Here is a 15,716-nt window from a genome sequence, read left to right as displayed (position 1 = left end):
AGAAAGAGAACTCATTTGGGGCGAGTTCATGTTAAAATAGCATGATTCCCAATGTTCATAAAACTAGTCATTAAGGTTATTTTCGTATTTAGGAAAAATAGGTGAAAACTAGGTTCATTTTTTAAAAATAATTACTATATCCTATTTTGGCTGCTTAAACATGTTGTAAAAATTTGGAGACCTATAGCCCTTTGAATATGCTTCTCACATTCTTAAAAGTTGAATTTCTGTAGTAAGAGTTTTAATCTTGTGTCAAGGATTTGAATGCATTCCTTCTAAGGGTATGATTTTGTAGTCGAATCCACCCTTGAGTTCGCCTCCTTAGACTTATGCTTCCTAGAAGGGTCAAATTCATCATGTGTAAAAAAAATTGGAACTAGGGTTTGCATCCTTTTTGTTATTTTTAACTCAGATGGGGTTAAATCCACCCATTGGTTCGACTCCTCTTCCTCTTTAAAACTTTCTATTTCTCTACATACCCGGGGTGTCTTTAATACAGTTCAAATCCACTTTTAATTCCAAAAGTTTATGTAATTAGAGTTTGCATCCTTTTTTATTTTCTTTGCTTGCTAGGGGATTCACATCCTGTCACTTGGGTTCGAATGCTCCCATAGGTTTGACTCCTCTTCCTTTTTAGAACTTTCTATTTCTCTACACATAAATCTTTTACTCTCTTTGTCATGACAAGGGAATCCTTCATAATGGTCAACTCCTTTTGCTCAATTTTTACCATATGTTTGACTTCTTTTGTCTTTTTACTAGAAAGCTTCATTTTTTTTCACCAATGTGCTTGATTTCTATGCGTGAACTTGACTCCTTCAGCCTTTCACACTTCATTTTATCGTCTTCTTTCACTAATGTGCTTGACTTCTATGTGGGAACTTGACTCCTTCAACCTTTCACACTTCATTTGATCATCTTCTTTCACTTGTTTTACTTTTCTTACCTTTTTGGCAGGTTTGCTTCCTTCTCTTGTTAAAATGATTCTTCTTCTTATTGTTTGGGCAAACGATGTTGCTAGGCTGTTTGGATGGTGTGCTTCTTGACATGAGGCGTTTGTTCCCTTTTGATGTATGTAGTTGTTAAAACATTCTCTTGCCACTTGAATGGATATGCTATCATTTTTTTTTTTCTTTCGGAGCTTATTGAGCTGCACAATATACTTTAACACACATCATTAGTAATTGAGTATTGTTATGATCAAAATTATCTTAATGAGGATGTTAAGACCAACAATATCCTCAAGCAAGACTAGCAGTTGGATGCCCAATCTTGGATCCTCGAGCAAGATTTAGACAAGAAAGGGAAAGAATACTATGAGATTGGCATTGGCAGCCTAATCCATGGACGTAAAGAGAGGAAGGAATTTTATTGAGTTAGGATGAATTCTTACATCAATTAATGCCTATTTATAGGCTAAGAAGAGAGAGAAAATCTGAATCCTAAAGGATTCAAATTTCCATGCTATGCAATTAATTACTAGATTTGCATAATCAAGGAATCAGGAGAATTACTCTTGTTTTTAACAACTAAGATAAATCAATCTATTTGCCATTGATTTTTCTAATTTATGTATATGCTAATTTCTTACATAAATTAATTAAAAATTTACAAAATTATTTTTGTGTTAACATCCACTTCAACTTGTAATTCTTCATGATAGAACCTCCATCTTGTGAAGGGGGGCTTCTTATGCTTGGTGTCATCAATGGCACAAAAATTATATTGTAGTATGATGGAATTTTGGACGATGTTGTAGTGAAAGTGGAAAGTGGCCCATCCATCTAGCACGTCCTATCTACATTATGTAAAATGTTCTTTGTACAAGCAATGATGCAAATAAAATGTAATAGACACAATGAAACTAGACTGAAGAGATGAAGTGAAATAATAAAATGGTCTAAAGAAAGAATGTTATGTGAGTGTGTGTGTGTCCATATATGTAGAAGGCTGACCCAATATGAAAAATCATTTGGTGCGAAACATGTGAAACACTGTCTTAGCCGTCAAATCATGATCAACAACTATCTCATCCGTCCGATCAACAGCTACCTCAACAGTCCGATCATGATCAGATGGCTGAGATAGCCGTTGATCATGTTTCACATCAAATGGCAAGATCATCCTCAACTTAATTCAATTGAGAGAGGACCATGTGGCCATAGAGGAAAGATTGTTAAGCCTTATTTGCTACCATGAGTCGTAAGTCTTTGAGAAGGCATGCAGTGATAAAAATCCCTTGATTTGTCAAGGCCTTTTGTGCCTAGTGTGAACTGTTGCAAATCCTTGAGTGGGTCTATGCTTGTATAGCCAAGTTGGCTACTGAAAATTCCCTTTGTGGTTCTAGGTTAAATAGCCTGCTTTTGTTGTTGCATTCATATTTGAGGTTGAGCTTTATAAATCGGCCATTATGGTCAATTCAGTGGCATAATCAAGTCCATAAAAGGACATCATTGTAAAGGGTCTAAGAAATAATTTGATGTAAGTGCCATTTGGCAACCCTGACATAGTGAATTAACTCCAACGTGAAAACATTAGTGATAAGAGGCAATGTAGGTTGAATATCCTCAAGACAATTAGGAGGAGAGATATGAGTGTAGTTTGAAGGTAAAGGATTTCACTTAGGCATTAGTAAGGCCCTTGGGAAGACACTGAAGTGCTGACATGGTCTCTGTAATAAGTGACACCAAGGGTGACTTTTCTCTTTGGGGGAAGAAAATGCAGAGGGCCTAGTGTTATCAAACCCAGAGTTCTACTAAATGTTTGAACCAAGTTTATTCAAACCCTCATATAACACAGAGGCCCAAACATCATCCAAAACCTGATTGAATAATCGATTTTTGATGGCTAATTTCTCGAAAATGGGACAAGAAGCTGGCTCAGAAGCTAGACCACTCGGAGGAGCACGTCGAACCGTCGAGTATGACACTCCACCGCTTTGGTAACATCTCCTCCTCCTCACCCTGGTACGAGCTGAGCTACCAAGAGGCCAAAAGGACGGATGAAGAAGGGCGACCGAGCATGGCAGATCGCATTGGGTAGCGGCTTCAAATGTAACAGCGCTGTGTGGAAGAGCCTCCACAACATTCAGCCGCCGGCAGACTGCGCCTGGTCCGACTGCATCGACAGGTACCCGGTACACATTCCGGAAGTGATTAAGTGCTAGATGATTTCGGGCAAGCAGCGGATCCGAAACTCAGATTGGTACTACCATAGATAGCAGACGGCAGGCCTGATGATCACGCTTTCTCCTTACTCTTGCTTCATGTCTTTTTACATTCTCTTTTTTTACTTACAATTAGGTTATTGACTAGTGAATTAATTACGCGGAAGCAAAGGGATGAATCTTTTAAAAAAGGTTCCCCTACTCTCCTCCTTTTCCTTATACTTGAATTGGCCCCACAGGTTTCCTACTGTGTGACCATAATAATGTAGTATCTTGGATACATTCCTACTGGTATTGACAATTTTAGTTTACATATGGAACTTGGCCCATGATAACATAAAAGAGTGTTAGATTGTAGGGTTTCATGCTTGGAGAAGAAGAAGGAAAAGAGAAAGAGAGAAGATGAGCTTTCTAGGTTAGAGAAGGTGGTGTGAAGGAGAGAGGGAATTAGAGCAGCAAGGAGGAGAGACTGTTCCCTTGCTTAGATCGAGCTCTCTCCTCCATCCTTTATTTATAATGTAATCTATCCTCATACTTAATGTATAATGAAGGATAAAGAAATCTAAATATTATAAGTTGTGCCATTACGTCTTTCAACACTCCTCCTCAAGTTGGTGCAAAAACATCAAATCTCCCAAGCTTGGAAAATATAGAGTCAAGAGGAACAACTACTAAAGCTTTGGTGAAAATACATGTTAGCTGATTTTTGGATGGAATGTAATGCATCGATATGACACCAGCTTATAACTTTTCTCGAAAAAATGGCAATCAATATCAATGTGTTTGGATCATTCATAAAATACCAGATTAGTTGAATACGAATAACTGCTTGGTTATCATAATGGAGTTGCAAGGGCTCATTCATAGAAAAATCAATTTCAGACATGAAGGATTTCAGCCTCAATAATTCACATGATGCATGTGCCATGGTACAATACTCAGCTTCAACACTTGATCTTGCCACAACACTTTGTGTTTTGCTTCTCTATGTGACTAAATTTTTACCTATCATTGTGCAATAACCAGTTGTACATTTTCTATCATTAGATGAACTATCCTAATTTGCATCTACAAATCCTTTAATATGTCCATGATATTTATATTAGAGTCCTTAACCTAAATTTTTCTTTTACCATAGGATTCCTTTTAATGCTTTCTAATGAGATTGTTTGGGTTGATGCATGAATTGGCTAACAACACTTACAGAATATGAAATATCAGGTCTGGTAATAGTGAGATAAATGAGTTTGCCAAGTAATCGTTCAAATCTGCTTACATGAATATTATTTTTAGATTCAACACATAATTTCATATTTGGATCCATAGGAGTATCTACTGGCTTACATCCAAGCATATCGATTTCTTTCAAGAGAACCAAAGCATACTTCCTTTGAACTATACCATAGTGAGATGGAAGAACTTCTATCCCAGTATTTAAGTAAACGGAGGTTTTTTTGTGTGGGAAACCTTACCCAAATCTCTTCTAACTCGTTGAATTCCCATATCAGCCTATAAGAACTATATCATCTAGGCAGTTGAATTCCCATAGTATCCACCTGAAATTCATCACGAGCTTCATATTCAGCTCCGAATCCCTTCCACCTGAGATGCCAATCCTTGCTTACAGCGACAGGAGGCCTGCAGGTTGTCTTGCTTTCTAGAAACAATTTCTGTTCAAGAGCCAATACCGTCCTGCTCCTGCGAGAAGAACATTACAGGAAGTGCCCAACACCCAGTACAGAGAAACCAACAAGCGGATCGAAAATGACAAGCAGATGAAATATTAACGCAAAAGGACCAGAGAGTCGATGGCTGCGATCCCTTGTCAGAAGTCGAAACAAAACTGAGTTTAATGCGCGCACCAACTTGGGTTGGGTCCCGTATAGTGGCTTGAGCATTTGGACGTAATGCCTCGCACTGCTCACTGCTCCCGTAGATTGGATTGGATTCGATCCTCTAATCATAAATGAGGATTTCCCTTCATATCAAATCAACGTGGAGGGCATATGTTTCAGAGTAATATGGGTTGTTCGTGTTAGATCTTTGACCTGCCTGCTAGTACTTCATTCCCTCTCATAATCTCAACTCTACCTTTTCCTTGACACTAATCATATTGACGATAATGATCTCAAAAATGATAACGACTCCGACGAAAATGACCCGAAGCTTTATGCTCTTCTTTATTTCTTCTTCTCTGATTTTCCTGTTCCAAATGATCGATCTTTCACGGTGTGAATATACCGCACCAGTTTAAATATTAATGGTCCCGTGTCTCTCACGTTCTCGATCTTTAAGACTTTCACTAACCCTTGGTTTTCTTACTCTAAAATGATAGTCAAAGGAAGATATTCAAGTTCCGAAATCATACCCGATCATCACTTTCTGTTCTCTGTCAACGTTTCATTACAATCGTGAGAGTTCAGTTGTGTTACATCAGAGTGAGATCATGTGACTTTCTCTGTACTTCTTGGGAGAATGTTCTGCCATGGAAGATTCAATTACTTCACCATAGAATTTCTCCTGAAACATTTGATAGAACGAATACAAATTTACAGATATTATATTACTTGATACAACTCTTCTACTCTATCAAGAAGCTGCAGAGTTCTGTATTATAATGTGCCGGATTTTTAGCTTGATCGTTATAGTAGATGGATGACTTGAAGAAAGACATAGCAGAACGATGAACAGAATTCACACGGCTGATTTAGACTGGGAGATGAGAATGATAAAACAATAGACAATACAATTGATGAATATCGGCATTCTTGATCTGTTGTTCATCTGGTGAAGTGATCTCTTTCAAGGATCAAGCAGAACAAGAGGCAAACAAGTGCGAGCAGTATTCTCTGACGAAAACTTTATCCTTCTTCCGATCTCGAAGATGGATCACTATAACACTGGCTTTTTGACAACCTACTTTCTCATTTCTGTTGGATGTTCTTTCCTAAGATATTGCAACGGATCATTTACTTAACCGACCTCAGTAATTTGGACAAAACAGAAGCCAGTAGGAGATCCCAAGAACGGTGAAATAGATTTGTGGAGCACTCAAAAGCCGCGCCAATTCGGAGAAAGAATGATTACAAGGGCTGAGAAGTGGAGGAAGAAAGAATGATACGAATCTCCTCAGTTCTCAACCCAGTACAGAATTCAACATCTTTCGTCATAATCTTCAATTATTTCTGTATGATAGGATTGAATATCAAGATCCGTATCTCCCCAAGATGGTCAATCTCATGCTGGAGGTACTTCGTTTTGACTTCAACGCTAGTGACGGTAATTAGAGAAGCTTTTGACGAAAAACGAGATAGTGACTCCATTGGATGCAAAGTCAGCCTCTGGAATTATGCACTTGCTTGCCCTCGAATCGATTTCTTTATTGTCTGTGTTTGCGGTAGGAGATCCTCTTAACCGCAAAATTTTCACACAATGTGGTCGATGATGCGGCCTGACATAGTCATGTCAGCCATGAAAGTACTCTGAACTTCCTCTTCTCCTCTTTCTTTTCCCTCTTGCGTAGCCGCGGCCACAGCCTTCGTATGGGCATCGGCAGCCTCTGTCACGGTCAAGGCTAGAGTTATCAAAGCAGAGGCTCATCGGCTCGCCTTGGGGACGTTAATTAACAATTCAATTGACTATCAAATAACAAAAATTGAAATATGAGTAGAGAGAGATTAGGAAGCTCATTAATCAAAATTTAAATTTTTTTGGAAATACAAGGAGAAGTTAGCTTAAATGAATGTAATATCTTAGAAAATGCATAAAAAACCACAATTTGAACTGCTAATGATAATAGTAGGTCACTTATAAATTTTGGTGACCTAGACTGAATTGAATCTCTAGTTTCGTCCTCATGATTTTTTTAACAAATCATTCAAATGGCTATGGTCCGGTTGGACGGTCTTCTTAAGGTACAGGTTGGTCAGTCAAATAGGAGAATGGGTGCTTAAATTACCTTTCTCTCTCTAGTCCATTTAGACAGCCTTCTTCGATAGACATTGTGTCCTTCCTTTCCATGCTATCTTTTATTTGAACAAGCCAAACTGACTGTAACAATGCTTCTCCTCTCTTGTTCATGGAGGAAAGTTGGTCGATTGACCTTCGGTAGTGATACTTCTTTTCTTGCCTTCATACTTTTGACCATTTGATTGGTTGGGTGATAATAATAATAAATATTTAAGTTATTAATGATGTGCATTAAGTATATCTTGCAGTTAAAATAAACTCAAAAGAGATTTCTATTAGCCTAGCCATTTGACCCTGTTAAAAAATTACACTATCAAAAGGCCTAACAATACCGTTGAATTAAATAAGAGAAAGAAAGAATTATTTTGTATAACCAACGGACACGAAAGAGGTAAAAAGAGTAAAACGGACAAGAGTCAATGACATATCAAAGAGTCAACCACTTGGGCTAGAGATTTGAAGAATTAAAGTGTCTAGTGTTACAAGAATCAAGCTCAAGAATATGAATCAATCATATCACTAGGAAAGATGAAACTCTAAAGAGAAAAGACAAAAAAAAAAAAAAAAGCATATATAAAAAAGAAGGAAAAGGAGTTGATCCTATGAAAATAGTCAAAGCCATTAGCAAACGGGTTGACCCTTTAGCATAAGAGTCAACTACATTGAGTAAGAATGGAGTCAACCACTAAAAATTGATAGATTTTGAGCTAAAAAGGAGTCAACCACATCAAGGAGTTGGCCCTTTTTCATAGAAGTCAATCCCTTCAAAAAAAACTTAAGGGAAATCATAATGAGTTGAATAGAAGGAATGAGTAAACCCCTTTGCAATCTTTCAAGCTTAGTTTTACTTTAAAACCTTTATTTTTTTAGCATCACTCGTGCTAAAGAAATTAATCTTTTACTATGAAATCGTAGTATTCACTCTAGCATTTGATTTTGAAATGATCTTTGCATAGGTATTAGAATTTGGGGTTAGACTTTCAAAATCTAAATACTTAGATGCTTTGGTGTGAAATCTATTATACTTGATCGAGTATACTGATCACTAGTGTCAAATCATTTATTGAAGTTCAAACTACTACTTATGATCTATATTTCAAGATCATTTATTGATTTGAGCTACTTAATATGTTTTTCTCTATTTGAAAAAACTAATCTTAGATTTACTTTAGGCCTATAATCTAAAATTAAGTCATTAAGGACTTTTTTGAATTGGTGATTATTTTAAGTAAGTACTTAGTATTGGTTTTCCATATAAAAAAAAAGTACTTAGTATTGGTGTACCTATTTCTTTGTGCTTAGATTGAAAAATCTACTTATTCAAAGGCAATTTATATTTGGCTATATTGTAAACAAGTAATCCCTTCAAATTGGTTCAAGCCTTGGGTAGACAAGACTATGCTCACTTCCAATTGTGTTATGCACTTAGCCAATACTACCCAAAAGACCTGGGTTAAGTACTTATGCCTTCCGCTCCTAAAAGACCAGCCTGTTAGGAGAGGAAGGCATAGGTAGTTAACCCATGACCATAACATCACACCCCAACTAGCTGAGTCAATGCCCACGGTGGCTTAAAACTATTAGCGACGTCCACGGTCCCGCACGCAGTCTGGGAGACTAGACCTCCCATGCCGCGGGGACTCGAAGTCGGGACGTAGCGCCTGCTCTGATACCAAATGTTATGCACCTAGCCAATACTACCCAAAAGACCGGCATGTTAGGAGCGGAAGGCATATGTACTTAACCCAAGACCATAACAAATTGTTTGAGAGTAGTTGGTTGAGTAAAGGTTAAAAATGTATTTATTATTGTGTGAACTGTAAGACCTCATATAGGCGGGTAGTGTTGAAAATCCCTTTGTCGGTCTAGGCTGGTAAAAATCCATATGTGGGTCTAGGCTTATATAGCCTAGTTAGCTATTGAGAAATACTTTTGTGGGTCTAGATTGTGTACCTAAATTGCTATTATAAATCTAAATAAGGGTGTGCTATTATAAATTGGTTATTGTAGTCAATTGAGTAGTGATGGTTCCTCTTTAGGCAACATTATAATTGGCCTTATAAACAATTTGTTGTAGATGTCATAGGGCAATCCAAGCCTAGTGGAGCCTCTATGCACTAAAATATCTCAGAAGATGAACTTGCAATGCACAAAAGGATTATAAATCAACTAAAAATCTTGTATGCACTTTGTATGTGATTGTTTCTGCATGAACGTAAATTATAAAATTGATTTTTCACTTTGAATTAATTAAAAAGATAAGCACACACATAAGGATTAAGCAAAAATGAGTTAAAATTAAGGGTAAAAGTTAACAAACATATTCGACCCTCCTCTAGGTTTGTTTCTCACTACACCTAACAACACAGTTCGGGTTCAATGTAATTCTTTTAAGAATCGAAACCTACTCGACAAATTCCGTCCTAGAACCCATCTCATGAAAACTTGTGAGGTTTTGGAAGTTCAACCTTTGCCCATATACAATCATTTATGACAAATAAAATCATAAAACAACACAAAAACTTGATGATTGTATATAATGGTCCACATACATTAAGTAAATAGATCTACAATCAGAATCATCATTTTGAGGAGACTTACAACCCTAATTGGTCTCATATCGATAAGTGAATAAGGAAAGACCAAACCCACTTTTGGAGCACTCGAAATCACTCGTGCACAAGGAAAAGAATAACTAAAGCCTCCTGATCCCTCTTAAATCATTATTACCAGTGTGATCTCTTTCAATATTTAAGGCATTGGGAGCTGGTGCTCCATTCTGCTTCGATGAAATGATCAAATCCCACCACTTATTTTGTTTTTTAATTATTTTATATTTCAAAATTAGTGTGTAGATTTAAAGAGCTGAAATGAAAGGAAGCAGTTGCAGAGTAGTGAAGCATCTGGTTGCAATTGGCGCATCGAGGAGGGAGTAATCTCAAAACCTATTTTAAATTCATTTCCATGGAGATTGCAGGCTTATCCGCTTCATCGTGTCTCTTGCTTTCTCCAATGCGCACATTTTATGATGATAAAATTATAAATTGGATAGTGATCATATAGCTACATAAAATACTATTTATATTTCATGCTTCTCCTGTTTAATCAGCTCATAGCTATAATCTTTTTTATTGATCGGTTTCTCATATCTGTTGAAAAGAAATGCATCCTACAAGCCTCTCCAGTAACCAATTCTCCTGCCACTCTTGTATGAACTGATTCGAATTCTGGGTCTTCATCGCTTCAATGGGTGAGAGGCTTCAATTTGATGAGAACACCATGTTTGGGCTTCAAGGTGAGCACTATCACCGGCGCATGCCGATAATTGTCGGAGATGGTGAAGCTGAACCGAGTGAGAAACATGGCCAAGATGATCTTTGCTTCCATCATGGCGAAGGATTGGCCCACGCAGTTGCGAGGCCCTGCCGCGAAGGGCATGAAGTGGCGGCCAGGAGCAAACGATTTCCCCGCAAACCTTTCGGGATTGAATTCATGCACATCTTTTCCCCACAGTTCTTCACTGTGGTGAAGAGCCAGCACTGAAATCCAGATCGATAGACCCTTGGGGATGTGAAGATCACCCAGCTTGAAATCCTCGAATGCCATCCTTGGAAGCAGAGAAGCCGGCGGATACAGCCGCAGTGATTCGTTGATTATCATGTTAAGCTGCAAAAGCAGATCATATTACGAATTAACAACCCGCCTACCCTTTTGTATTTGAATTTGAAATGAAGTTTACAGAATCTAGTTAAAATGGATAGATTACGAGGCGAACAACTGAGATCATTAATGGAGTTTTGTAGATTTTTGAGTACCAGAGTGAGCTTGGGAAGATCATCATGGGAGGGGTTTTTCCCTCCACAGACTTGTAGCACCTCGGCCCGTGCCCGTTCCTGCCACGTTGGGTTGGTCGCGAGTAACATTGCAGTCCATGTAAGTAGAAGCGCGGTAGTCTCATGGCCGGCGAAGTAGAATGTCTTGCATTGATCCATTATGAGTTGCAGGTTGAAGCTAAATCCCTCTCTCTTTTTCTGGGTTTCAGCGAGAAGCATCCCAAGAAGATCATTACCGTAAGACTCGCTTCGTCCAATCTCAACGCAGTCTTTTCTGCTCTGGATGATCTCTATCAACAACTTCTCCACCTCCATCTTCATTGCTTTAATCTCCCTATTATATTTGCTGGGAATGTACCTGCAGATAAAATTAAGATTTGGATGACTACAAATATATGTGGTGAGGCAATTAAGGGGAGAGAAGAGAACCCACTATCGATTGAACCGTTTGCCAGACTGAAAGTGATAGGCAAAAAGCATCACAAGTGTCACTCAGAGAAAAGAGGGGTCAACATGGCATGCCACAAGGAGTATCAGAAAAGAGATCGGGCAAAGGCATGTGGAGATGCGATGGGAGATATTAATTTTCAGAGAATCCAAAGCGAGGAAGACTCACCGACTGCCGGGAAACCAGAAGTGGCGGCTGGATTGAGCGCAGAGGTGTTGCAAAGAGTTGAGAAGATGAAAGATCTTCTTCCCCTTATCGTAGCTACTGTCGAATTCTGTCCGAGAAATTATGTCTCCGGTGAGCCTGGTGAAGTATTCTCCAATCTCCACCTCCGCGCCGCCGGACGCGACCTCTGCATGTAGAGATTGGAGCATTTGCTTCGTGCATTCCACCATATATCCTGCATGACTCTGCAGACACAACCATTGACGTATCAATTCCGTTGAAAAACTTTGGAAACAGAAGCCCTGAAAGAAGGAGAATACGACTTTCGTAGATATCCAACCCAACACGAGCGTCTGGAGCCTGTACTAACCTTGAGTTTGTCACCCATGAATGCCGGCGCGACGATGTGTCGTTGATGATACCAGTCTTTTCCATTAGCCATCAGCAAACCCCTCCCAATAAAATGCTTAGAGTTTTGTTGCTGCAACCAGGACTTGCCGGAGATTTTGGTGTACTTGGCTGACAACAGCTCCTTGATCATCTCTGTATCCGTCAGGCACATCCTCGGCTCGCTTCCACACCAGTAAATGAATCTCTTCCCTGTGCAGCAACACGTGAATAAAAAACCTCAAAATTGATCTCCAGTCGCCACAACCGACACATCGATCAATCAAAAAAAGCAAAAGATAAAAAGGGAACTCACCGTACTGTCTGGACCAGAGGATATAATGCGGCATGAGACGGCCAACGATGTCATGGTGAATGGAGTCTAAATCAGAGGAGGTAGTCTTGGAGATGATGGACGCCATCTCCGTGAGATTTCCCACGAGAAACTTGGGTTTGGGCCCATTGATTCCTTGTCTTTGCATAAACTTTTGGATCCTTCTGGGTGTCAGCCAGTAACAAGAGAGGGTCACATAGACAACCTTAAGCAGGAGAAGCAGAGAGAGAAGCAGAAGCAGCAACAGAGAAAGCAGCAGTATCGTGAAGGCCATAATAGTAGCAGAAACGGTGGAGAAAGAGGAGATTTGGCAAGGAGAAGGATCAATGGGTGCTTCTTCTGTGACCTCTAATCCCCTTTAAATAAGCACATCAATGGAACAGTGACCAGAATCTCTCCCCCCGCCTGGCCTCCTGGCCCCTCTTTAACAGTCACAATTAACGTTACATCTGGCATCTACGGTCCTGTATTTTCTTTTGGTAACTCATTTACAGGCAGAATGGCATGCAGTTCATGGGATAGGACACCCAGTCTTTTCCTTAGCTTGAGAAGCGCCTAAGAGACCATTATCAGAGACATAAATCTCCGTTAATTACACTAAGTAAACGTCTGCGCTGCTTCGTTTCTACTGTTAAGTCTGAATGAACCAGAACGGAATTTTCTACCTTCCTATTCAAAAAACGAGAGTGAGTCGTCCTTGGAAAGGGAATTTGGAAGGTTCTCTTCCAGACCCACCACGTTTTTTTCCAAAAAAAAGAAATCCCCGAGAGGGGCAACAGAACCACGTAACCTGTCTCCGATTTCTGTTTTCCTTTTTTCTTTCTTTCAAATAAGGTTACAAATGGTGGAGAAATCTCAGGAGGCGTGCCGCCTATTACTCTTCTCATTATTCTCGGTTTGAAGCGACACAATCGCAAACACAGAAGAAGAGAAACGGTAGCCTTTCACGTTTTCCTTTTCGACCTGACCGTCCATCCTCTTAGAGCTTGAACCGCTGAGATTCGGTTCCTACCTGCCGTTGTTACTGGGAGGGTTCCCTACGGCGAATATGTTCGTCCCCACTGTAGGAACAAGGTTCTTCTTCTTCAACTATTACGCGTTCAAAACTACTTTCTTTTCTTTTGACTCCCAGTCAACAATTCTCTCTTTTAACTTGGCCCTCTTCTCATTACGACTCTTGTCCTATTCCTTCTTAAGTAATCCCCATTAGCTTATAGTTAATCAATAATCGTACTTTACAGGGTGGTTTCAGCCCCTCAAGAACAAGAAAGCTGATTTCTGGGCTCTTGGATTGACTGGACGGTAACAATCACTCCACAACTAACAAACTTTTCCGTATTATTCTTCCGCACTAAATTCCCAAAAAAAAATCTGCTGAAACTTGTATTGAATCTCACTTGCATATTTCGTTTCACTGCTGGTGTCGATTATAAGGTGTATTAACTAACTAATGGCTGCATCTCCTCCAAATCTCAAATGGGGTTTTCATGCCGGAGACAATGCCACATTGCATTGTTGCTCTCTGAGTCTAACATGGCAAACAGAGAACAACAGTATCGATATAAATAGTGATAGATATTGCAGATTTCCCTTGTGTTGCAGAAAGTGTTTAAATAGTATTTGAAGATATGGCATATTCCATTAGCTGCAAGCATTGTAATCCCCCACTACTGAACTTTGTGTTGCAGAACTTTGGGGCAAAGGCACCACCTTGAGTTTTCTTTCGTCAAGGGCAAAGGTCAGTGAGGATGGTGGAGCCCCGTCATTTCCACCAGAAAAGGCAAGGGCTAGCACTATATATGGGCATGTTAGTGTACGTGAAAGTGAATTCACTTTCACTAGGGAAAGTGGCTCCAAAAGTGTTAGTACACTCGGTAAGTATCGAGTGAAAGTAAATTACACATGTAATTCACTTTCACTTCGACGTTGAGACTCCTTTTTTCCTCTTTCTTCTTCCAACTCGTCTTATCACTCCTTGTCCTTGTTTTTGTTCCCATTTGACTCTTTTTTGTAGCACAAATATTTTTCTGAAGGTAGCGTGCCAACACCAAAGCAAGATCGAAAAGGACAACTCAGGGTCGAAACTCGAAATTCCCCTTCTTTTCGTTGTCGCCTGCCTACCACTATAGACCCTCGATAGATCAAGGTTCCCCTTCAATCTCCTTTTGTCTATACTCCGATGGTGGATGTCCAAAAAGATGAACATGAAAGGGTTATCGTCTGCCTCAACAAATTCCTAATAGAAGATCAGCTTCACATGATTTTTGCCAAGTTAAATACCCAGAAGGATAAGGATGTCTTCGGCCATGTCTGTAAGTGTTGGCTCAATTTGAAGAGCACCAAGCAAAAGAAGCTTTGTACCAGAGCCGGTTGGCTCACGCTCTGGAAATTGGTCGCCAGGTCTACTTGTCTCTTGGAATTGGATCTCTCTCAGTCCATATCTAGATCGTTTTATCGAGATGTTATCGACTCTGATCTCTTTGTTCTTGCTGCTGGTTTTGATTGCTTGCGCATCCTTAGTTTGCAAAATTGTAAAGGTATCAATTTACGTCAGGGTCTTCTTTTCTCTTTCTGCCTATTGTTGGGTGCTTGAGTGTTTTGCTGTGTTTTTTGGAATATGTGAAATTTCACTGGTAGGGTATAGTTGTTTCTTTAATTTTTAGCTTGTGGTTCATAGTTTGAAGTTCATTAATTTTACTTAAGTTTTGTCTAAGGAGAATTTTGGTAACTACAATTGAACTTAATGAGACATCTTTCAACGAGTGTTGATGATGAAAAGCTCAAGATACCCTATTTCTATTGGTCTTGAACTATAAAACTGAATGAGCCTCTTTTGTTTTTTTTCCGCATAAACTATTTTCATTATTATATTTTAAAAATCTATTTTTTATTTGTGTCAAACTGGTCATTCTTAAATTATATGCTTGTTTGCTTTTAGTGCATTCTCTAAAAATAAATTTTATTTCCTGACATTTGTACAAGTGTTATATTGTTTACCAAAAGGATTTCTCTTTCCTTTTTTTATATGTTTTTTTAACTTTCTGGAAAAGAGAAATATTTTACTAACTTTATGTATTCTGAATACCTAAGCCCCTATTTATAACAAAGAAAAGTAGTAGAGTCCAATTACAATTTAACTACTCATGTCCCAATTACACCCAAAGTCTAATACTTAAAAATAAGTCCTAGCATAATTAAACAAAATAGAAGACTAACATAACTAAAACATGTCAGAGTGATTCCGTCCATTCTTGACAGCGATGGCTTTCCGCACTTAACTAACTAGTCTTTTAGGTTGTATTGGTCAGCCTCTTAATATGGTATCAGAGCCAGGTCTGGCACGTCCCACCTTCGAATCCCGCAGGGAGCGGTAAAGGGCGGGGTGGGTGTCAGAAGTGGTTCCTGTCCACCTCT

General features: G+C 39.0%; 1 protein-coding gene across 1 annotated transcript; it reads right to left on the bottom strand.

The window, feature by feature from the left end:
- Positions 1-10,231: 10,231 nt before the first annotated feature.
- LOC137960094 (cytokinin hydroxylase-like) lies at positions 10,232-12,617 on the bottom strand. The gene is made up of 5 exons (XM_068807574.1): positions 12,285-12,617; positions 11,952-12,181; positions 11,585-11,826; positions 10,951-11,326; positions 10,232-10,801 (listed from the first exon to the last, which is right to left on the bottom strand). Exons 1-5 carry the CDS (start codon positions 12,574-12,576, stop codon positions 10,379-10,381), a joined length of 1,563 nt encoding a protein of 520 aa, XP_068663675.1. The 5' UTR covers positions 12,577-12,617; the 3' UTR covers positions 10,232-10,378.
- Between the last annotated feature and the right edge of the window lie 3,099 nt (positions 12,618-15,716).

Source organism: Aristolochia californica, unplaced genomic scaffold, assembly GCF_029961685.1.
Source record: "Aristolochia californica isolate CCGP_79_NKW_82.1479 unplaced genomic scaffold, dmAriCali1.0.hap1 SCAF_3, whole genome shotgun sequence".
Classification (NCBI taxonomy): Eukaryota; Viridiplantae; Streptophyta; class Magnoliopsida; order Piperales; family Aristolochiaceae; genus Aristolochia; species Aristolochia californica.
This window is presented reverse-complemented; position numbering and strand designations above follow the sequence as displayed.

Excerpts from the sequence above, each read along its gene's own strand:
- LOC137960094 (XM_068807574.1), bottom strand. The coding sequence starts at position 12,576 with ATGGCCTTCACGATACTGCTGCTTTCTCTGTTGCTGCTTCTGCTTCTC. Across the intron at positions 12,182-12,284 it reads CCTCTGGTCCAGACAGTACG|GGAAGAGATTCATTTACTGG; the intron begins GTGAGTTCCCTT and ends GTTGCTGCACAG. Across the intron at positions 10,802-10,950 it reads ATCTTCCCAAGCTCACTCTG|CTTAACATGATAATCAACGA; the intron begins GTACTCAAAAAT and ends CTGCTTTTGCAG.